The 22,780-nt window shown below is 40.2% G+C and overlaps 2 protein-coding genes across 3 annotated transcripts in view; one reads left to right on the plus strand and one right to left on the minus strand.

Annotated features, from left to right (window-relative positions):
- TNS3 (tensin 3) overlaps positions 1–22,780 on the minus strand; it is a 162,550-nt gene that overhangs the window by 117,206 nt on the left and 22,564 nt on the right. The window contains exons 3-5 of one of the 2 annotated variants that reach the window (XM_058034748.1): positions 2,181–2,231; positions 1,625–1,677; positions 698–869 (exon numbers count right to left, since the gene is read on the minus strand). In XM_058034748.1, the coding sequence (XP_057890731.1) occupies positions 698–847 (150 nt within the window). In that variant the 5' untranslated portion in view covers positions 848–869; positions 1,625–1,677; positions 2,181–2,231. The remainder of the gene's footprint in view (positions 1–697; positions 870–1,624; positions 1,678–2,180; positions 2,232–22,780) is intronic. The other variant, XM_058034826.1, reaches the window with a different exon arrangement.
- Positions 8,769–11,736, plus strand: LOC131082103 (splicing factor, proline- and glutamine-rich-like). Its single transcript, XM_058021786.1, has 3 exons — positions 8,769–9,013; positions 9,102–9,720; positions 9,817–11,736. The coding sequence occupies exons 1-3, from the start codon at positions 8,769–8,771 to the stop codon at positions 10,321–10,323; spliced, it is 1,371 nt and encodes a 456-aa protein (XP_057877769.1). The 3' UTR covers positions 10,324–11,736.

The raw sequence follows: 22,780 nt of genomic DNA on the forward strand, positions 1-22,780 counted from the left end.
AAGTCATGGATTTGATTCTAACAATTAAAAAGACAGTACAAGAAAAAAAAGTAAATAAAATATTGGCCTTGTTTCAAATTATCCCTCATAGAACAAGCTGAGACAATACATGCCATGGCAGTAGCCAGTAAACAGCACAGGAGATTAAGAGCTTTTTGTCAACATTAAAAAAAATCTGCAGAGAAAGCTCACTATATATTTGTTAGATTTCCTATAGAAAATTAAATGGCATGAAAAATGCACCTAAACAAATTAATGAGGAAGAGCTAGACAGAATACAGCAACAGCAACCCTACTTCTAAATGTTGCCTTCACAAGTGAAGACATGACAGTGACAGACTATCAGATACCCACTTGAGAACCCAGATGTAGCTCACTGCTACAAACAAAGAACACACTCCTCATTGCAGGGTATCTTTGTAGAGCATGCTTTGGACTATGAAAACAGTCAGTGAAATTATTCTTCAGCATTTGACTACGTGTTATCACCACACCAACACAGAGACTGCAATGCCCCAGCAAAAAAAGTGTTTTCAATATCTAGCCGCTTAAAACACTACTGAAAATCTTGAACTTGGCTTACAAGGCTGTAAAGATGGCCCAAAGAGTGAGTTTTAGTTTATAAATGTTTATGTGGACATAAAGTAGTCTTCCTACATGACAAAGATGTGTCACAAATGGCTGATCTTTCACATACCAAGTAATTATCACCATGTTTGGATTTGAGCATTTGTGTTACTTCTTGTAGATTGTGGAGGTAAGTTTCCTCAGAACAGCCCACAGGGAACGATACAGCAATAATCCGCTCTGTGATGTAAGTGAGGTCAAGTTCAGAGCCTTCCTCCATAATGTGATCAAAGTCGGCACTTCTGGAAGAAATTAGATGTGGCAGTTTAGAGCACTGTAGCCAAGAAGAAACATGGCATATTAATGAGAGGAAATTGCAACTTAGACTCCCACAGCCAAGCATCAGATGTTTCCAATAATTTCTTTACAATTACAACTCACTAAATGCCTACAGAGCTCAAAGTATTCAGTTCAGAACACAAATGGAGTTCTTCACCAGAATTCTTCACATCAAAACTGTAGTGAAAAACTCTCTGCAACTAATAATGTGGAAAATTAATACAATCAATCTGATAAATACTAGCACAACAAATTTGTTAGTCAAATAGAAATGTATAGGTACTTCTGTCTGTACACGTCTCTGTAGAATTCTGCAAATGCTTTACGAATTGGAAGTTTGACCAGCAATCTGTAAAACACTGCAGATCTTGAAGGCTGCTCTGAGTAAAACTGAAGTGAATCTAAAACTAGTCCCCAAAATACAATAGACATGAATGTGATTAAAATAAATTCACTGGTTAGTCTACAAATACTTCTCTTTCTTTTCCAGGTGATGGAACTTTAACACAACTCTGTCCTTCTTAATAAAATATCAGAAGATCAGCTCAGTAAATATGTCTAGTTGTTTTCTCACGAAGACATTGTAAAAATGGAACTTGCATACCAGATCATATCTTGCAGAAGACTGAACTCACAGAAATCACAACCACAAATAACAAAGCCTAAGCCCATCACCACACCACATAACGCTGCTACATAAATTGAAAGAAATACTTGCCGTGATACTTTGTCACAACTGAAAGATGAGTTCTTCAAAACACTGCTGGAATTCTGGAACAAAGAAAGCAGAAAAATCAACCCAGAACCTTAACCTACTGTCACTGATGTCAATGTTTCTACCTTTTTTCCTCATTTATGATTTGAAAGACTGTAACAACAAGAGGATACAACAGGATCATTGCCCTATGTTTTGAATGCACTGTGGTTATGCCCAAATTTTGTCTAACTTTCTATTACTTCTTCCATCTCACCACTGCCAGAAAAGTCTTTTGTGACATTTTTGGTGCTCTTCTTGGCATTAAGATTAGAGAAAACATAGCGGGCTTTGAGAAAATGCAAATTGAATTTTTGTATAAACCCGCAAAAGAAGTTCCTCTCCACTAATTTTCTTACGACAATATTGAAATATATACTTATGTATCAGACTCCTGAGAATTTATTCCTGAGAATGTGTAGTAGTTTACTTTTGTAGTTCCATTTTTTCAGTAATAGTAGGAATTAAAAAGTGTAAAAATATACTCCCACATGAACCATAGTAATAGAATTTGTCTCACCTAATTGTAGTGGTCTTAGATTTAAGCTCCAGCATTATTGTCATCCAAGCTCTGTATGTAACAGAGAGAAAGAGACATCTGGAGGGGACAGTATTTCTTCCTTCTAGGACAGTTTTAAAAAGAAAAAAACTCTACAAAAAGACCGCTACTGATATACAAACATTAAATAAAAATAAATAATATTATTCAATTTACATTTAGCCATTTCTATATATACTTTTTTAGCTTGTGTATATTTTATCTTATGTATTTTTAATTCATGTGTTTTGTATATTTTTTAATTTAGCACTTAGATAAAGATATATTTTGATACAGAAAAACAAAAGTTCAATTTAGTATCACGTATCTGTAAATCAATACGAGAAAGAGTACTCCTTGCCCTGAATTCATGCTTAATATACAGACACATGCACATAAAAGCTTATTTATCAAGAGTTAGGGCTCAAAAACTGATGAACTCTATCAATTTTGGCTATACACAAGTATTCCCAAACCAAATAAACTGTGTTTGAATGGAAGATGTCTTAGAACTTTCCATAAAATGATGCTGTGTATCAAAATCTGGGAATAGCTAAGACACATATAAGCATGAAAGTGACACATTTTCTTCCAGAATTTCTCAAAGTCAACTGTTCTGGCAAATTTTAAAGCACAACTGATGGCATGAGGTGCACCTCATGTAAGTGTTTGGTCCCAGTTTCACTAGTTTCTGTCTTTACGTAGACAACAGAAGAGGAAGAAACTTCATGGTATTTCCAGCCTCTTTTTAACCTAATCCCTTCTTAGAATTTTAAAGGCTTTAGATAATATACTATGGGTGCAAAAACAAGTAAATAACTATAACTGAAATTCAAGACATAGCTTTTGGTGTATTTTGTTTTGGTTTTGTAAATAGAAAGCAATTAGAAGCAGGACTTCGTTGGTTTCTGTTGGCAACAAATGTATCCATTGCTTAGAAGTACTTCTTCAATTTACTAAAAATTTGATGACTAAACTGTCATGTATCCTGAATAATCAGACACTTAAAACAGCTTCCTCTGGTAAGAAAGTTAGTGATAAAATCATTCTCTATTTCACACTGTTGTGCCAGATAAACTAGAATAAATCCTAGTAGCATTCAGTGTATAAGCATATAAACAATAACATAATGCAAACCACTATCAAAAAAAACCATTAGTGAGATATATATTTACTGTATGCATGCTGTGTCACTAAACCATCAGAATACAAGTCTCCCCAAACAGGATTCAGCAGCATAGGGCAGACCATCCTTAAGGTCAAATCATCTCCATCCAAGTGAAAACAAATAAACACTGTTTTCTGCTTGCTATACACTGGAGGGATAATGGCAAAAAATTTGACTAACTTTCAAAGATAGCAAATGCCATCTGGCATATCCCAGAATGGACAATTACACAGAATATCTCACAAAACTAGGTATGATTTTCATTTCCTGACAACTAACAGCAGTAGAGATGATGCAGGGCAATGAAAAACAGTGGTTCCATATGGAGTGTTTTAATCACACCTGGCTAAAAATTCAGAGTTGCAACTACAATAGATTTGGTGAAACTAGTGCTTGATATGTTGTGAGTAGGACAGACCACCCTGAGATTATTGTTCCGTTAATTTCTCCCCATGATTCTTGTTCCCCTGCTTCCCTGGGAATGCCTGGCAATGCTGCCATAACCTGTACATCTGACAGTATAACCAGTCATATAAGAAACAGTTTTCAATAAAGTAAACACCTTCCATTCACGTATTTCTTCAGTTTTAAGCAATTTTAATATTCCAAACAATACCACATAGAAGATCGTAAGCAAGTGCAAGGAAACATTTGGTCAAATTTACCTGCATTTGTATGAAGTAAGCAAGTACAGGCAATAGCTTCTCAACAAACAACCACCTTCTCTCCAGTCACAGATTTGAATTAATAAGCAGATTCATTGCATCCAAGGTACTGTGTCATTGCCCTTTTCCAGAAAAAACTCAAGCCATACAACTCTCTGCTTTGACACACTCTGTATTCCTTCTTTCACCATCACTGGCTCCTGCACCTAGTACTGGACTCATCACAGAGCTTGTGATGCCAACTTTCTCAAAAATTAAGTCCTCAGACAAAACCATCTGTATTGGTTTTGCACAGCCTGGTATTTGGTAGCAGGGGAGCCACAAAGATGGCTCCTGTGGGAAGCTGCTGGAAAAGTCACAGGTTTTGCTCCTAGTCAGAGAAGAGGAGGAAGTGAGAACATGAGAAGGAAAACAACACAGCAACACCAAGGTCAATGGAGAAGGAGGGGGAGGATGTGCTCCAGGCACTGTAGCCAAGAGTCCTCTGCAGGCTGTGGAGACCATGGTGAAGCAGGTTGTCCCCCTGCAGTACATGGGGGATGTAGAGATCCACCCACAGCCCATGGGGGAGGTGTCCATGTCGGCGCACATGCCTGTCCTCCAGGCATGTGGATGCCTAGAGGAGGCTGTGATCGAATGGAGGACCCAGTGAAAAGAGAGGGTCCCTGCTTCCAGGCTGGAGCAGCCTGTCCTTGGAGGACTGCACCCCATGGAAAGAGAGACCCATGTCACAGCAGTTTTGGAAGGACTGTGCTCATTGGAGGGACTCACATTGCAGCAGGTGCAGAAGGCAGCTGCTCGTGAGAGTGGACCCACACCAGAGAAGTTCATGGAGAACTGTCTCCCATTGGAGGGACCCACAGTCTCACAGGGGAAGGACTCCTCTCCCAGAGCAGCAGGAGAAAATCTCGGTTATGAACTGACCAAAATCTCCATGCCCTGTCTTGCTGCGCTGTTGGTGGGAAGGAGGGAGGGGCTGGGGGGAAACAGTGTTTTAAGGACTTATTTTACTTCTCATTGTCTTCCTCTAATTCTGTTAGTAATAAATTTCACTTTGCAACCTTAAGTTGAGCCTCTTTTGCCCTTGAAGTGTTTTTTCCTGCTCCTTATCTAAACTTGTGAAGCCTTCATCAACATTTTTTCCTTCTCCTCTGCTCACTGTGGCAGGGGAGGGTGAGCAAGTGACTCTCATGGGTGCCTGGCATTGGGCCAGTGTCAAACCATGACACCATCCCAGAGTCCCTTACAACCACGACATGATACAGAAGCTAAGAAACAGTCCCATATTTAAATCTGAATCATTTTCACCAGCTCACAACAGTACCTAGACATGTTTCCCAGTACAACCTGCTATCAGTGCAAGTGTAGAAAGTGAGCCAAACAGTGCAATTAAACTAAAGCGCAGATTGAACAACGTGGACTTTTGAGATCAGCCCTGTTTATTCACCTTCTTCTGACACCAAAGAGGGTGAATTTCTTAATGGATTTCCTGGCTTGCCTCAAATAGCAAGCTTGTGCTTGTCCCACACAGCAAACAGCATCTCATATCTTTACAATCTTACTTTAAGCCGCTTCACAGCTTCAGAGCAAAAACATGACAAAGATCATATATAGGCCATCTCACACCATGTGGCACAGAGATGGCATTGAGACAACTTTTCCACAAGTCCAGAAATAGAAGGAATTAGAAATAACCTTTCTGCTAAATCTGCATCCCCTGTCCTATTCTGAAAGGCTTGAGAAGGCTACTCAAAGAAATTGAGACAATCGAGTAAAAAATAATGTCTGCAAAAAAAAAAAAGTATCTGTAAAAAAGCCATTATCTCAGCTAGATGATGATTTTCAACTTTTCCAAGAACAGAAAAAGGAAACTTGGCTTACAGCCAGTAGGTTTACATACCTCATTAGGCTTACACAGTTCATAGGCTAAAATCCTCTGTAATAGAGCTTCTGACACCAGAAAGATTATGAAAAGGACAAAGGATGAAGGTGTGGGAAATAGAAAGGTAAGAAGATTTCTAGAAAGCTGTAAAAGCAGGCCTTACAAACAGAAAGAACATACAAAAAACCACTTTTTTAACACAGTTGTTTAGTCTTCAGGCAACTTTAGGAAGGAACAAAAGCAGAATTTGTGAGTTGAAATATATGGGAAAATGTTTTGCCAAAAAATAGCTTATGAAAGGTATAGAGCAAAATCAAGTGTTACACTGGTGCTGGCTAGCTTTAATTGCTTCTTGCAGTGCAGATTTGCCTGTAGAACAACCAAAACCAAGTGACCTCTGGGTGACCTTAGCCAAGGCAGCAGGCTCAGACACCATATGCCTGTCCAACTCAAACACAGAAAAGCCTTTTTCAACCTGTCTAGACAGTGTGCCAGTGAAAGATTAGCCGATACCCATCAGAGAGGGATCATAATATATGATCTCTTGACCAAAAAACAACAGTAAGCCAGGTGAAGTTGCCAATGGGAGCAATCCTGTAGTTAATTGGGACATTTAGACTAAAGAACTTCCTAAAGCATCTTCTGAACCCAAAGAATTGAAGATTCTTAGTTCCTTAACAATGGGTTTCTGTCTTACATTTTTAGATAGCAATTGGAGAGACAATGATCCTCCACAATACAATGTCACTCACAATTACCCTGCTTACAGAAACTTGAGCTTTTGGTGTAATTACTCAGATAGCTGGGGTGGAATTTCTGGGGTTGAACAATATCCAAGACAATTACCAAAAGGATATTAGTTCATTTGTGGAGATAGGGCTTAGCAAAGCATTATATCATGCCCAGAATGTAGTCCATGCAGTATTAGACAACTTACTGTGCTAGCACCTAGTACTAAAACAGTCATTAAGAAAAAACATAGAGGAAAAACATTCACCCATCAATATGAAGAAAATTGAAACAGTGACTTTAGGCCCTAGAAAGCTGTGAAAAGAGTTTCAGCAGGTTTGCTTCTATCCCAACTTACTTCTGCCATGGCAGCGAAACAGATCAAGTTAGATGTTGGCTGAGTAAACAAATCAATGCCACTTTTGCAATTAGCAATATGCTAATAGATGTCAGCAGCGTTAGACATACTACCCTTCAAAATAGAGCAGCAATTTTCTTTTACTGACACAGACATGGTTGTGAGGAATTTGAAGGATTGTGTTATATGAATCTGTCTGACCATTTTGAATCCATTCACAAAAGCATACAAAAGCTGAAAGATCTAACAGCTCAAATCAAAAAAAGACGGTAGATCATAGAAAATTTGTTCAAAAGATAGAGCTTTACACCTTAGTTAAAGAAACTTTGTAAAATAGATTTATATGTGTTATTAGTTTTAGTGGCAATACTAGTAATAGTACCTTATATACTTCAGTATGTGCAACAAATGATAGAGAAAACTATCAAAGAAGTTTTTATCATACAAGAGAAAGATATCTGACATAGAATCACAGAAAGTTCTCCAGATTTTACAGAGATAGTAGATGCAAGTATAGACATTAATAAAGGCTATAAATTAAGAACAAACAAGACTTATTAGAACAATAAATAGTAATTACTACCAGATTTGACTTTGTCACAGACATCTTTTCATAAAAATCCTTTCTTTAGGATTTTTCCCCTTTCTGAGAAGCTGTGGCCTCAGCAACAAAATGTAAACAATGGTTATCTGCTGCTGTGGAATGCAACAGGTGCGTCCGTTTGGATTTACTGGCCACTCGGGGCAGAGCTGTTCTTGCTTTCTTCCTGGACACAGAACTTTGTTATTCATTCCTTTCCTATTCTTAATGTAGCTAGCATTCTGAGAACTTTCTCTCTATTTCTTTTTACTATAGTAATAATGTAATTTATATCATAAAATAATAAATCAAGCCTTCTGAACATGAGGTCAACATTCTTGCCTCTCTCTTCACTCTGAAAAACCCTTGCAAGCCCTGTAACATCTGGTGACCCCTCGTTGGAAGAGCAAATTAATTTCATGAGACCCCAGAGGAGCAAGAGCTGCACTGGGTAAACCCCGAATGTGTGGCATTGATGGTTGCTTCACAAGTAACCACAGAAGTGGATTCTAGCCAGGAGCTGAAGAACTGAAGATCCTGATTTGGACAGAGTTCACAGCAAGGCTGACCACAAAGAGAACCTTCTGAAAAGCCTCCAGGAAGATGTTCGCAAAGAGCAGCAGCACCATGGAGCTGGCCAGAGTATGCTGGACTCTTTCAAAAGGTACTGTTGGCTTTTCCCTTCCTGAAGATGCAGCCCTTCGTAGTTTATGGCTGCTGATATGGGGGACAGCCCCCATAGATTATGAGGTTCCTTTTTCTCCTTCAGAGGAGAACCTTATTGCCCTCTGGCAGAAATGGGATGAAGAGGATGGAATTCTCCTGTTGGAGACAGATTTCTGTGAGTTTTTTCGATGGGCAAAGCTCTTTGGGTTCTTTACTAATGTGCTGTATGCTCTGGATGTTTTCGTATGGGAGTGCATGAAATCCATTTTCCAATTCGTTTGGGACCGTGGTGTGGGATACCCCCGCATTTACCCAGTCATCTTCTGTGTACTCTTTTCTATCTTGAAACGGAGAGCAGCTGTTTTTCCCTGGATTGCTAACTGCTACGGGCTCGCTCCATTTCCCCTGAATTCAGTGAGAGAAGACCCTTTGGGGGATGATCAGCTGCTTTCCAGCCCCCCTGCTTCCCCGCGGGGGGTGAAATTTTGCCGCGAGAAGTTTTTTTTACTGCGCCTTTGGAGCATGCTCAGATGGAGCGGTCCTTCTCCCCCCGTTCTCCCTCTCCGGGGGGATTGGAAGGGGGTGGCACCGCCCCAGCCAGCGCTGCAGATGCTGCCGCCCCTGGAAGCCCGGCAGGACCGTTCACAGCCGGCCTCTTGGACACCGCCCTGCTCAGAGATGGGGGTGGCACCAGTCCCTGAGGCCCCCCCGCCTGCCGGGCCCCGCGGCCGCCTCCCGGACCCGCCCCACGGTCGCCTCCCCGGGCAGTCCCGCCCGCGGCTTCACCGGCTTCCCCGCCTGCGTCTGAGAGCTCAGAAACACCGCTCCCTGCGCCTGCACCGCCCATGTTGCTAGGAGACACCCTCGGCGACAACAGCCACTCGGCACCGCCCCCCCTGGCTGTCCTACCACCTCGGCCAGCCCCGCAAGCACCCAGAGAGCCGCCTCAACTCGACCCGCGGGTGCGGGCGCTTCCCCGCACGGCTTCTCCCGTGGCTGTCCCTCCGAAGCTTCCCCACCTGCGAGCTCAGAAACGCCGTTTTCCGTAGCTGAGCCACTGTGGCTAGGCAACGAGGACGCGGCTGCTGCTTCCGGCTCAGCGGGGGAGGCATTCTCTTCGGCCTCGGCCCCTCCACCAGCCCCCTCGGCCCCCCCGCCACCTCCACCGGCCGCCCCAGCAATTCTGCCGCCCTCGGGGACTTTGTCCTCCGTGTCTGCGTCAAGAGGCTGCCCTGGAACCGGCGGCAGGTTCGAGCTCAGACCGTCCCGGGCCAGTTGCCTTTGCAGCAGCGGCCGCAGCGGCCACCCTCCCTTTCCATGGAGGAGGGATTGCTCGCCAGCTGGCTGTGGGTGTAGCCCATCTGCCTGCGTTCAAGATCAGCATTCTCGGCGGGTTGGGGGTGTTTGGTCAGTTGCTGCCCCTTGGAGATTGCCATCTCTGCCCCGTCTCTTGCGCCCTGGCGACGAGGGGCAGGTGGGTTCTGCCGAAAGTTCTGCCTTTGGTCCCCAGCCCAGAGGGGGTGGTGCCATGAGGCAGATGGGAGACACACCTGTTGCATTTGCATTGCAGAGGCAGAAGGCACAGCGGGAAGAGATCGTGGCTTGTTTGCTGTGGGGAACAAATATTCCTAGACCCGAGATGAGGATTTTTGGGGCTACTTCTATTCCCCTGCTGCTGGCATGCTTCAGTGATTGTGAGGAAAGGAAGCGTCTCACCACCCGTTCTGCCATTGTACTGGCAGCAGAGTGCAGGCCTGTGGGAATGCAGAGCCTGCCTCATGGGTTTGGCCTGGGCTGTTGGGCTCAGGTTCCTGGGCCGGGGCCACCTCCCAGCCTCCTGATGGATTTGGGGGTTTTGCTTCCCCCTACCGGTCCTGGCCCGCCTTTTGTGGGCCAGATCTGGTGTTCCTGGTCCGTCCATGGGCCAGGGCCCCCCAGGGCCTTTCTCTGTCTCTGCTCTGCTGCTGCTGCTCTTTTCAATCACAAAAAAAAAAAAAAAATTGAAATAGATGGCAGCAGCTCTGAAGCACTGAAGGGCCAGAAAAGGACATTCCAGAAATTGTTTGAAATTGTTTGATGACTGTCAATGGCTTTGGATAACTATTTGAACTATTGATGGACTTTTCTGCAGCAAGCCTGTTTCAGCACCAAAAAGGACTTTCAGATATGTCCAAGAGGAACATCTTAAGTCCAGGAACCTTTTTCCTGAAACTCAGATGTTTGGACTTGAATTTTCTTTGCATTGTTTTTTGCATTTTCTTAGATTGTAAGATTGTTTTAGCAATTTGATAAAATGGTATGTTCTACAGGTGAAGAAATTCCCTGTTCATTCCACACCAGCATTTGAGTGAGGTTTTGATTGGCAACAGATAACCTGTCAAGTGTTTGTCCTTTCCTCTGCATGTGCCCAGCAGAGAAAATTACAAACACTTTTTAATTAAACTAAACTAAAAAGCTGACATGTCACAGACATCTTTTCATAAAAATCCTTTCTTTAGGATTTTTCCCCTTTCTGAGAAGCTGTGGCCTCAGCAACAAAATGTAAACAATGGTTATCTGCTGCTGTGGAATGCAACAGGTGGATCCGTGATTGGTCTTGGGTGAAAGTTTGGATTTACTGACCACTCACGGCAGAGCTGTTCTTGCTTTCTGCCTGGACACAGAACTTTGTTATTCATTCCTTTTCTATTCTTAGTGTGGCTAGCATTCTCAGAACTTTCTCTCTATTTCTTTTTACTATAGTAATAATGTAATATATATCATAAAATAATAAATCAAGCCTTCTGAACATAAGGTCAACATTCTTACCTCTCTCTTCACTCTGAAAAACCCTTGCAAGCCCTGTAACATGACTTCTATTCTTTGAACAGACCAGATTTTTTACAGCATTAAAATTGCTGTAGTGTAAAATAGCAACGCTTAAAACAAGCAAGAGAAGTGCCTCAAACAAGCAAAAAGAAATACCTATTATAATAGAGCTATGTAATGCAAGATAGTTAATAAACTGCAAAGTGAAGAAAGTTACTTTGTAGTTGTACCGAGAGAGAGAAATGTGGGAAATAGTAAAGATAAGATTTCCAGAAAGCTGTAAAAGCAGGCCTTAGAAACAGAAAGAACAGAAAATTTAAGAGCTAGCTGCAGCTGCAAAGTCTGAAAGTAGAAAAAGTTATAATAGTACAGCAAGCAAGGACATGAAACAATAGCTTGAGTTTTAGGCCTTAAGACTGCAGGAAAGCAGTGCAAGCAATGCTACGCTTAGCAAGATAGTAGAAGGTTTTAAGCTTAATAATGGTGTATGGTGTATTGTTAATAGAAAGCATACAAGCAAGCATTCTGTGAAGCAGGCGTACATGTTCTTTTAGTGATTGGCTAGAACAATTGCCTGTAAGCTTTAGCAATATGCTATTGGCTAGAAAGTTTTTTAAATGCTTTGTAACAAAGAAGTATTTGGCTGCTGCTGGCAGTATATGAACTGTTGCCATCTTCCTATTTTCTTAACCATGTAATGAGGCATATGCTGCAATAAAGCTCAAGGATGGTATCCCAGCAGTCCCGTCCTGTTAGTGAAAAGCCCCAATAGAAAAGGGAGTTTCAGTTTTGCCCCAGACAAATTTATCTGCATTTCTGCAGTACACTGAGTTACTACACAGCTCTGGAAAAGTAAGTAAATCAATGTTACCTACTAGTTTCCAATATGAAAGTAAAATTAGACCTGTGGGCCACACATGGGCTTAGAAATCCTGCATGGGATTATGACTTGCCCCTTTTGAGACTAGAATCAATGACAGACTAAGGAAGCTAAATGAAAAATCCAGCAGTTGCCCTTCCTAAGACCCAGTTGCTGGCCCTGAACTACAATACAATAATATTAGCAGAAAAACATAGTATCTACTTAAAAATTATCCCAGCAGAATATAAGAAAACCTGGTTTCAAGGACTGGGCTAATCTAAACAGCTGAGTCAGCAGTACATCAACCATATATATACTCCTTTGAGGAACTGCACTACTGCAAACTCAGAGCTCCAAGATCTGGCACGCATTCACATAGCTCATCTGTTTCTCTCCTGGGCTCTCTCCTGAATGAAAGCATTGATAGGCATAAGGATCGATGAGTAGAAACCAACTATCTGAAATATCAATCGATGACAAAGCTAATGACAATTTCAGGAAGCTCACTAATGGTCAAGTAATAATCAATGCAAAACACAGTAAGACAAAAGGCACAGCTGAATAAACATTGCTTGCTATTAAATCTGCATTCAAAATGGCTGTGCACAAACTATTACATGTACAGAAAAAAAAGTCAAGAAACATATGATCTTGGCTTGTGTAACAACCAGTAGAAACAGAAACCAGTAGAAACTCTGAAGTATTCAGATGTAATACAAAGATGCTAAAAACTTCCAACTAGATCAGAGAATGATCTCACTATTTTGCTTCACATTTGTTTCACTATAAGCAGCTGTCAAAACCAATTATTCATATGCAAATAACTAAGAAGTAGGCTCTTTTCTGATTTTTTAATTTTAGTCAATTTGTCTAGTTAAGGAGGAGAACAGTGAACTGAAAAGTGAAACAATCATGTCACTAGACATTTTAGCTGGTCTCAATATCAAATATATTCTAGCAATTAGAAATAATTCTAATTTTACTGAAACAGAGTAGATAATAGCATGGATACAACACATAGATACCCTTGGTTGTAGAAAAACATTTTTTGTCAACCAAAGGAAATTAACTATACTGCTAATACAAACATGACCTCTTTGAACATCTCCTGTCTACATACGTAGTCAGGGATCAGAACTCTTCACGCCCTGAACAGATTGGCACCAGCAGAAGCCTGCAGCACTGAACCATGGACAGCATCACAAAATAAATGCAATGCACACAGGACTTACACTGTGAAACAGACACTCATTTATTGCAATAGAGAGCTGGTCTAAAATTGAACAATAAATCAGTGAAGACTATGTGCATCTTGCAAGTCCTTTCTTCTGTCCCTTTTCAAATTTTAGCCTCATTTTCACAGTGCCAAATCAAACACCTGCATCACAGTTGCCTACTAGCAGATAGTTAACTATAGGCATCTCCCATAATTTATTTAGAAATCTACAAGATTTGACATATCTGCTAAAAGGTAACTCCAAAGGACTTTAAAAGTTTTCTTTTTTTGTCTTATTTATTTTACAGAAATTGTGCTAAAAGTATACTTATAAGTGTTATTAGTATTGAAAGGGGCTGTACTTCCTATTTGCAGAAATTTCTACATCAATCAGACAACTGGGTTCTACTGTACTTCAATAAATGTCATTAGTACTACTTTTACCAGGAGTACTACAGCCATAGTAATAAAGGGTTGGAAGCGGCACCTAATTTGTTTTTTAAATAACATGGCATAGCAACTGGAAAAAATATAAGCCAAAAGATCAATTTCATATTAAGAATTAATACTATTCTTGCTGAAAAAAAATCTCTTGACTTTCTCAATGCATCTAAATACAATTGATTCTATGAAGACTATAATATTTCCTTTTATTTCTCCCCGGCTTGATTTAAAAACAAGGGATGCAGAGGTCATTTCATTGTTTCTGAAAAAACTCAGTGGTGGAAAAAAACACTAATGGTCCTAATCAGAAGTTAATTTCACACAGTACAGAAACCAAAGTGCATACTTTGAAAATGGCTAGCAACAAATGCTGTCTGATGATGTGATACAAATAAGCAGCCACAAGCAGGAAAATTAATCAGGCCAAGTAAAAGAAAAATTAATAAATAAACCAGAATTATTTACACTTCTGCTTACATGATTTTTAACCATCTCAGAGTTATTAGCCTGTAAAAGGAGAAAAGTTAACACAAACTATTTCTCCAGATAGCTTAGGTACATTTTAAGAAATTCCCTCCTAATGGCATATATATACATATGCACACATACACAAAAAAAAAAATCATTCAGAAGTACATATTCACTCTACAGTATTAATAAGCTAACTACCTTTCAAACAGATATGGAAAATTAATTAGTTTTGCATTAACGTCCTGCATATTCAAGTCTATATGACAGTACTCAGCTACTGAGAGTGTTTATTCCAAGGTACAAGATCTATGGAGATGTACATTGCTAACCACTTATTCCCTTTTTCATTTCCACCCAATCTCTCATTTTATGCTTTTTCATGAAAAAAGACACTTGAGTGGACATTATTGAAGTGAACTGCTGAGAATTTTCTGTATGTATTGGACAAAAAAGTCTTCTCAAGGCTTAAAAACATGCTAAATTGTATCAATGGAGGTTTAAAACAAACCTTTTAAAAGGAAAGAGCCAATCCATTACTACAAAAAGTCTATTTTTAGCAGTGGTACAACTAAAAATTGGTCTCCAAATCCTGCTGTGAGAAAGATGCTTTGAACTAAAGAGGCAGTTTCATAGCTGTCAACTTTTTTTGCTCACTAAAGTCCAGACACACAGTAGTTACAAATGTCAACTGGAAAGAGCTCTAGGTTTTCAGTGTGTATAAATTACAACACCTTCAAAATCTTGCTTAGTTAAATGAACCACACAGTTTACTAGGGCATACATCCCACATCAACCGTAATGCTTACAATGTGAGACTGGCTCACAGTTAATCCATGAGAATAGGCTTTGCATTTGTTTGATTTTATTACTTAAAATTTTGACTTGCCTTATCAGCTATCAAATCTCCACAGTGTTGCAAGTACAAATCTATCAGTCAGAAGAACTAACATACAGACTGATCAGTGCTGTTAATTCAACCCGTGAACCCTATTGTTTGAATCTTCCAGATTCTTCTCAGCAGAAGACAAACAACTGTATAACCTCAGTTAATATTATTTCAGTCTTAGCACATCCACTGCTACCTAGGAAAATACCCAGACTCAAATAGAAAAAGACAAAACACACAAAATACAGTTTTTGGATTCACTTGGAAATCTCCGTACAAAGAGACTTAAAGAGGTGCACAAGCAAAGCACTTGGGAAAACACACTGCTCACTTTGGCCCTTTACCAGAAAGTTTATACATAAGCTGAACTCAGCACCCACTCTTCCAACACAAGCCTATTTGTGTAATTGCATATAGAGACATAAATGAGGCTTACACCTAATGTGTGCCAGTTAAAAGGGGTTTTGTCCATGTATTTCTCAGTCTGGCATTGGATTGGTGTAGTCTGCAAGTTTTCTAGGATAGCTGTAAGGTGAAATATGGAATAAGAAGCAAGAAGCTCTTCTTCTCTTTAGTTTTTAATGTTTTGAATTTGCTCTCCAGTTTGTCAAGCTTCTACTGAAATATCTATAGTCTCTCACGCTGCTAGATGCAATAGCTCTCTCCAGTAATGAGGAAACACAGAGCGCTAAAAGCACAGGGCTTGACATAACTATCTGAGCTTGCAGGATCACACTTTTTCTTTTTTGTTTTGACTTAAGGGGAAGACTGCTGAAACGAGTTGTGCTGAAAGAACCAACCACCTCAGGTAAACAGATGTATTTGTATACACATGGAGTGTCTGTATGCATGTATGTAATAAGGGATTACACTCAAGCCCTCATATGCTCCCTTCACAGCTTTAAAATTGTTGCCCCAAGCCAAATATTGCTATTCCTGCTGCCTATTCGTCAGCTCTAAGACTAAAATTACAAATAAACTCCTTGACTGGCCAACTTCTGAGGTACATTTGTTCAAGATGTAAACAATCCAGCTTCAAGTCTCTGACTGAACACATATGAAGAGATCCTCTGAAAGTATATTCTAATATCCAAGTTAAACGTCTTAACCAAGACTATCAGCCCCATTGAGATTGAAGACTTAAACTTCAAATTTCTAAAGTTTTAGTGAAGGCTTGACATTTCCTTTGAAACTTCAACATCATTTACTACACCTTCATGGGGTGACCATTCTAACCACTCTAAGAGATAGCTGTGCCAACTATAAATCTTTCTGGTTTTAAATGCTAAAAAAATAAAAGGAAGGGATCACACATAAATCTATGGCACATCCAAGTGATAAAAGTAAAAAAAAAATCATAAAAAAAAAAAGAAAAGCTAAACTGATTTTACAATCTCTGTAACAAAACTGCGAAAGTCCTCCCTTCCCTCCTTCCCTATTCATCTCATGGCTGCTGTTTCCAGTTTCTGACTTCTCTTCAATTTGGAAGACATACTGCCATAGGCGAAAGGTCTGGTATCTCACATGGAAAACATCACCAAATATTAAAATATCTCACTGCACCATTTTTTGGTGGTGTTTTTTTTCTAACACCATGTGTAAAAGGAGGTTTCCATGGGGAAACTGTGATATGTATTAAGAGAATTATTTTCCAGATGTAAAACTAGAAATCAGAGACAACAGAAGATTTGATGCCTATCACATTTCATGAGCTCCATGTGTAGTCATTATACTTAAATTCAAGATATTGAACACCATGATAACAGTACACTCAGTATATTATGGCTAACCTGCATAACACATATGTATGCTTATGACTTTACTGACATCATGGAAACATACTGGAGCAACTCCTATGACTGGAGTTTTGGAATGGAAGGGTACAGGCTCTTTAGGAAGGACAGGCAGGGATGATGAGGAGGTGGTGTTGTCCTCTCTGTGAATAAGCATGGAGCTCTACCTCATGATTGATGAGGAGTTGATTTGAAAGTTTACAGGTCAGGATGAAAGGGGAGGAGGGCAGGAACAGATGACATTATAGTGCAGGCCTGCTACAGGCCACTTGACAAAGAAGACCAATATGATGAGGCCTTCTACAGCAAAACAGAATGGCCTCAAGAGTCACAAGCCCTGGTCCTCATGGGGAACTTCAAACAAACCAGTATCTGTTGGAAGGATGACACAGCACAACAGGCAATCCAGCAGGCTCCTGGAACACATTGATCCCTTCCATCTCCAAGAGACAGATGAGCCAACAAGGAGAAGAGCTATGCTGGATTTTGTTTCCACTAACAATGAGGGGGTGGTGGAGAACATGATGCTCAAGGGAAGCCTGGGCTACAGTGACGACAAAGCAGTGAAATTCTAGATCCTTGGGGTAGTGAGGAGCATGCACATCAATCTCACTACCTTGGAATTCAGATCAGACTTGCCCCTCTTTGGGGATCTCCTTGGTAGAATGCTGTGGGTTTAAAGCCCTGGAGGGAAAAGGGCCTCAAGAAAGCTGGATGAAATTCAAGTATTGTCTCCTCCTGGTTCAAGAGCTATGCATCCCTACCAAGAGGAAATTGGGCATAAATTTCAAAAGGCCTGCATGGATCAACAAGTTACATCTGGACAAACTCAAAGACAAAAAGGTACATTCTAAAAAGGTGAAGGTAGAAACTAAGAAAAACAAAAAACTGTCTGAGCAGCCACAGAACTGACACGATCTGGCCAAGGGCATTAAAGGTAGGTTACCATAGGTTTACTGGTAATGAAAGAAAGACTAGGGAAAATGTGGGTTTCATCAAGAAGGATACGGGAGACCTGGTTACCCAGGATATGGAAAAGGCTGAGGTACTCAATGAAGGCAAAGGCAGGGATTGGAAGAATGAAGAACTGTCTGCTGTAGGAGACCACAAGGTCCAAGGCCACTTAAGGAACCTGAAGGAGCACAGGTCCATGGGACAGGATGAGAAATATCCATGGGTTCTGAGGGAACTGGAAGCGGCTAAGTCACTATCCATCACATTTGAGAAGTTATAGAATTCCACTGAAGCTCCAACTGACTGGAAGAAAATGAAACATAGGCCCAATTTTTATAAAGGGAAATAAGAAAGACCCTGGGAACTACAAACGAGTCAGTCTCACCTCAGTGCCTGGCAAGATCATGGAGCAGATCCTCCTGGAAACTAAGCTAAGGCACGTGGAAAATAAGGTGATTGGTGATGGCCAGCATGGCTTCACTAATGGCAAATCTCGCCTGACAAATTTGGTGGCCTTCTATGACAGCATCACAAGAACTGGCAGATGAAGGAAGAGTGACTGACATCATCTACCTGGTCCTGTGCATTGCATTTGACATTGTCCCACACAACACCCTTGTCTATAAATTGGAGAGACATTGATTTCACAGATGGACCACTTGATGGATGAAGAATTGGCTGGATAGTCACAGTGTTGCAGTCAATGGCTTAATGTCCAAGTGGAGACCAGTGGCATTCCTTGGGTGGCTTTCGAGACTGGCACTATAACATCTTTGTCAGTGACATGGAGAGTGCACCTTCAGCAAGTTTGTCAACACCAAGTTGTGTGATGTGATGGGCATGCTGGAGGGAAAAAATGCCATGCACAGGGACTGAGACAGGCTTGAAAGGTGGGCCTGTGTAAACTTCATGAAGTTCAACAAGGTCAAATCCAAAGTCCTGTACCTGCCTTGTGACAATCCCAAGCATAAATATAGTCTGGGCCAAGAATGGATCAAGAGCAACCCTAGGAAGAAGGACTTGGGATTTGGTGAACAAGAAGCTTGATACATCTCAACAACATATGCTTCCAGTTGAGAAAGCCAACCATATCCTGGCCTGCCTCAAAAGCAGCTGGTCAGCAGGTCAAGGCAGATTGCTCCTGTGCTCCTGTGAGAACTCACCTGGAGTGCTGCATCCAGCTCTGGGGGCCACAATACAAGAAAAATGTGAACCCACTGAAACAGGATACAGAGGAAGGCTATGAAGATGATCACCTCTCCTATGAAAACAGGGTTAGAGAGATGGGGTTGTTTAGCCTGCAGAAGAAAGGACTCCAGAGAGACCTTAAAGCAGCCTTCAAGTACCTAAAGGGAGCCTACAAGGAAGGTGGAGAGGCACTTTTAACAAGTGTATGCAGTGGTAGGAGAAGGGGGAATGGCTTTAATGAAGGAGGGTAGTTTCAGATTAGGTATTAGGAAGAAATTCTTTACTGTGAGGGTAGTGAGGCACTGGAACAAGTTGCCCAGAGAAGCTGTGGATACCCATCCCTGGAAGAGTTCAGTGCCAGGTTGGATGAGGCTCAGAGCAATCTGATCTAGTGCAAGGTGTCCGTGCCAATGGCAGGGGAGTTGAAATTAGACAATCTTTTAAGGTCCCTTCCAACCAAACCATTCTGTGATTCTATGGTTCTACCTCTGCACCTCACCAATCATAGCATTTCAACATCAAACACAACAAAACACCCTTATCGCCCCCCAATGAAGACAACTTAAAGGAAATTAGATTGACATGGCTAGGAATATAAACCACTTTTCCATGAAACGAGCTAAAATCATTCCAAAACCAATCCTACCTCTCCCTCCTACCATTACTGAAGAAAATCATCACAGATTTTTGACAATGACTCCCTAAAAATGGCTTCTCTGAAGGAAAAATGAAGTCATTATAGCAAAAGATAAAATGACATCACTTATAGTTTCTTCACATTTGTTAACTTTGTTTCACTCATCAGTAAGATTACCTTGCCCTGAACACTTCTCATTTGGTTGCCCTTTAAAGACATTGAAAACTCAATAAATTCCTCCTTTCCACCCTCAAAATCTACCAGATGGTGTTCTCCAAGCATTTCTCCGAGAAACAAACAGGTTTGACTCCAGCATTCAATGACATTAAATGAGAATCAAAAATAAGTAATCAAAAATATGAGAATCAAAAATATGTAACACTTCTACCACATCATTTTACTTACGATCAAGTACTAAATTTTTGCACCAATGTGAAAAATCTAAATTAAATGAAACAAGTATCATTTTTGACATGATAGAGAACTAAAATTGAATGGGATGCCAGAGACTGAAGTTTAGTTAAGCAAAAAACAAACAGAATTCACCATTATATAGCAGTCAGACCAAAGATCAGAATTTTATCTAAAGTATCACACTTGCTTCACAGTTCTATCTGATGAGAAGGGTCCTCATAGATACATGATTCATTGTGCTTTTTACAATGAATTCTGACTATAAGAAAAACAGATTTTTAAATTAACACTAAAAGATTTGTCTTTTCCTTTTGAAAGAAAAGTGGCAGTCATTGATTACATTGTAAGAACTAATGCCACAGTCATTTATTATTTTAATATTCGGCTAGCATTCACTTATAGTGATGGCATTAGTATCGTCCTATCCTTTCACACATTTCAGTGTTGAAAAAGCCTTTTCAAATATTAATCAGAGGCATTTTCACAAGGGACATAAGATCTGTCACTCTCAAGATAAGCCATGAAAGAATAAAAAATTATGCAGATAAGCAGGAAAAAAATACACCCTGTAATGGGTATTTCCCTTTTCCAGTGTGAGTTGTCAAGCAGAACCTATGCAAGCCCATTTGCTTTTTAGTGAAGTCAAACAAATAAGAAAAATTTCTATGCCATCTGAAAACTATCTATACAGAGTAATCTGGGTAACTTTGCTTTAGAAAAAGAAAGGTGGGATGGCAGAAAGAAGCATGCTATACCTTGAAAGAAAATCATGCTTCTGGATTTATCTGCTCTAGTAATTACTGTTACATTTCTGAAAAGCAGATGCTTCTGCCTTGAAAAAGTACCACACTCAGTGGAAAGGTTTGAAGTCAATTTGGAGAAAACAAACAAGCAGGAAAACTTGGCTCTGGGAACTACCACACCTTTCCCTCTTGCTGATTCCCTGTTTCTGTTGCTTCGATTGTTCAAAGAAAGCCTGCTTTTCATTTCATTTTGGATGAACGCTTGGAACTGAACATACTGTATTATAACAAAAATTCATCTTTTAATTCCTATTAAATCTTGTAATCCTCTAATATTCCTAGAAACAATGTGAGTCCTCCCTCCTGGCAAACGCAATGACTAGCTTTTGAATTGAGTGTGCCTTGCACAGCTCAATTCGGGATCACTGCATTTTGTAATTTGAGGGATTGGAATAGTCAATTCATGCAGTTTTGTTCTCTGTGCTCTCTTATGACTAAGTCAAACACTAATGAACAAGGCACTGACTGCACTTAAAACAGCATTTTGGAATTTCAACTCTGCATGTCTTCGAAGAGCATGGCCTTACTCTGGTAAGCACTTGAAATCTAAAACTAAAAAATAAACCTCACAGAAATGCATTACAAAGAGGCCCATACCAGCCTGGTTCTGGAGAGCTGAAATCCAAAAAAGGTTTAAAAACAATCATGTCAAGTATTTCAATCAGGTATCAGCTCACAGATTTTGTCAAGAAAGTGTCACATTAGTCTGTTCTTCTGCATATCTATGACTACAAATCAAGAGATTGAGAAAGCTAGGTAAATCTTTTTAAGAAGCTGAAAGGAAAAAAAGGAAAGGAAGAGAAAAGCGCACATCAAAATTTAATAAAGAAAAACTTAACAGCAAGAGAGAGAGAGCTTTAAAAAAAGTTTCAAAAAGTTTCAAGCAAAAGTTTCACCTTTGCTTCCTTGTGAGTTCAGGAAAGCTGCATGAATCAGAAGTGAGGAAGCATCCCTCCTTTAAACGTTTCTCCAAAGCCCACAGTTTTCACGGAGACATGAGCACTATTGTTCTGGATGGTGACAGAGCAGGAACTGAACAGACAAATACAAACCTCCACTGGATATTCCCACCTTTTGCAAACAAATCAGAGAACAGAACAAGGCTGCTGCATTTCCACTCCCATGATGTGCAGGCATGCGCATGAGACAGGCAGCTATAGCCTGCAGCACTCCCTTAAGAACTGCTCTGGTGACAGTCTTGGAGGGAGTCAGGAAAGTTCACATCATTGGGTAAGTCTAGTAGATTTAGCATGTGCTTCACCTTCACCAAATCAAGCCTGCATATGCATATAATGCTTGTTTTGCATGCATCTCACAGATTCTGTGAACCAAAGTTTGAATGTAGCATATAGGAAAAAAAAAAAAAGGGAAGTTTCCCTAAATAATGGAGCTGGGCAAGTTCCTAGTTTTCCATAAGCTTTCCACACTATTTCTTGGAAGAAGAAAGACAGGAAAACATGAGAACTAATTAGCCATTAGTCACAGACACTTATTACAAACTAAATCCATTTGATAAATTTTTCACAAAAGCTTTTACTAATGTAAGCCAGAAACCAAACTCAGAGCTGGCAGAGCAAAATCACTGTATATATTGTATATGTCAGTTTCTAGTTCAGTTTAGTTACTGTCATCATACTCCACTGTGTTTGGAGGTCATGCCTGACTAACCCAAATTAACATATTATATCTTTTAGTAATGAGACCTCACTTATAATGAAATTGAAGAATGCAATTATTCATCTACATGCACAGACTTTCCCAATACTACAAAGAATTATTCAGCTTCCCATTTCTTAAAAAATCTCTTGCATGCCCACATTAAAAACAGATTGTGTTCCATCGGAACAGTAAATTGTGTCACAATTTTTTTCTCAAAACATGTGTTTAAAAATGAATGCAGTAGGGATAAAAAATCATTTTTTCATATTCATTGATCTTTCTCATACAAAGCTTCTGGAGAGGATTGCATTCAACAGCACAAAAAAAAAAAAGGAAGGAGAGGGTTCTTTAGCAACAGGGGACAAGCATTCTTACGAACACTGTTAAGAGTACTGAATT

This window comes from Melospiza georgiana, chromosome 1, assembly GCF_028018845.1.
Source record: "Melospiza georgiana isolate bMelGeo1 chromosome 1, bMelGeo1.pri, whole genome shotgun sequence".
Classification (NCBI taxonomy): Eukaryota; Metazoa; Chordata; class Aves; order Passeriformes; family Passerellidae; genus Melospiza; species Melospiza georgiana.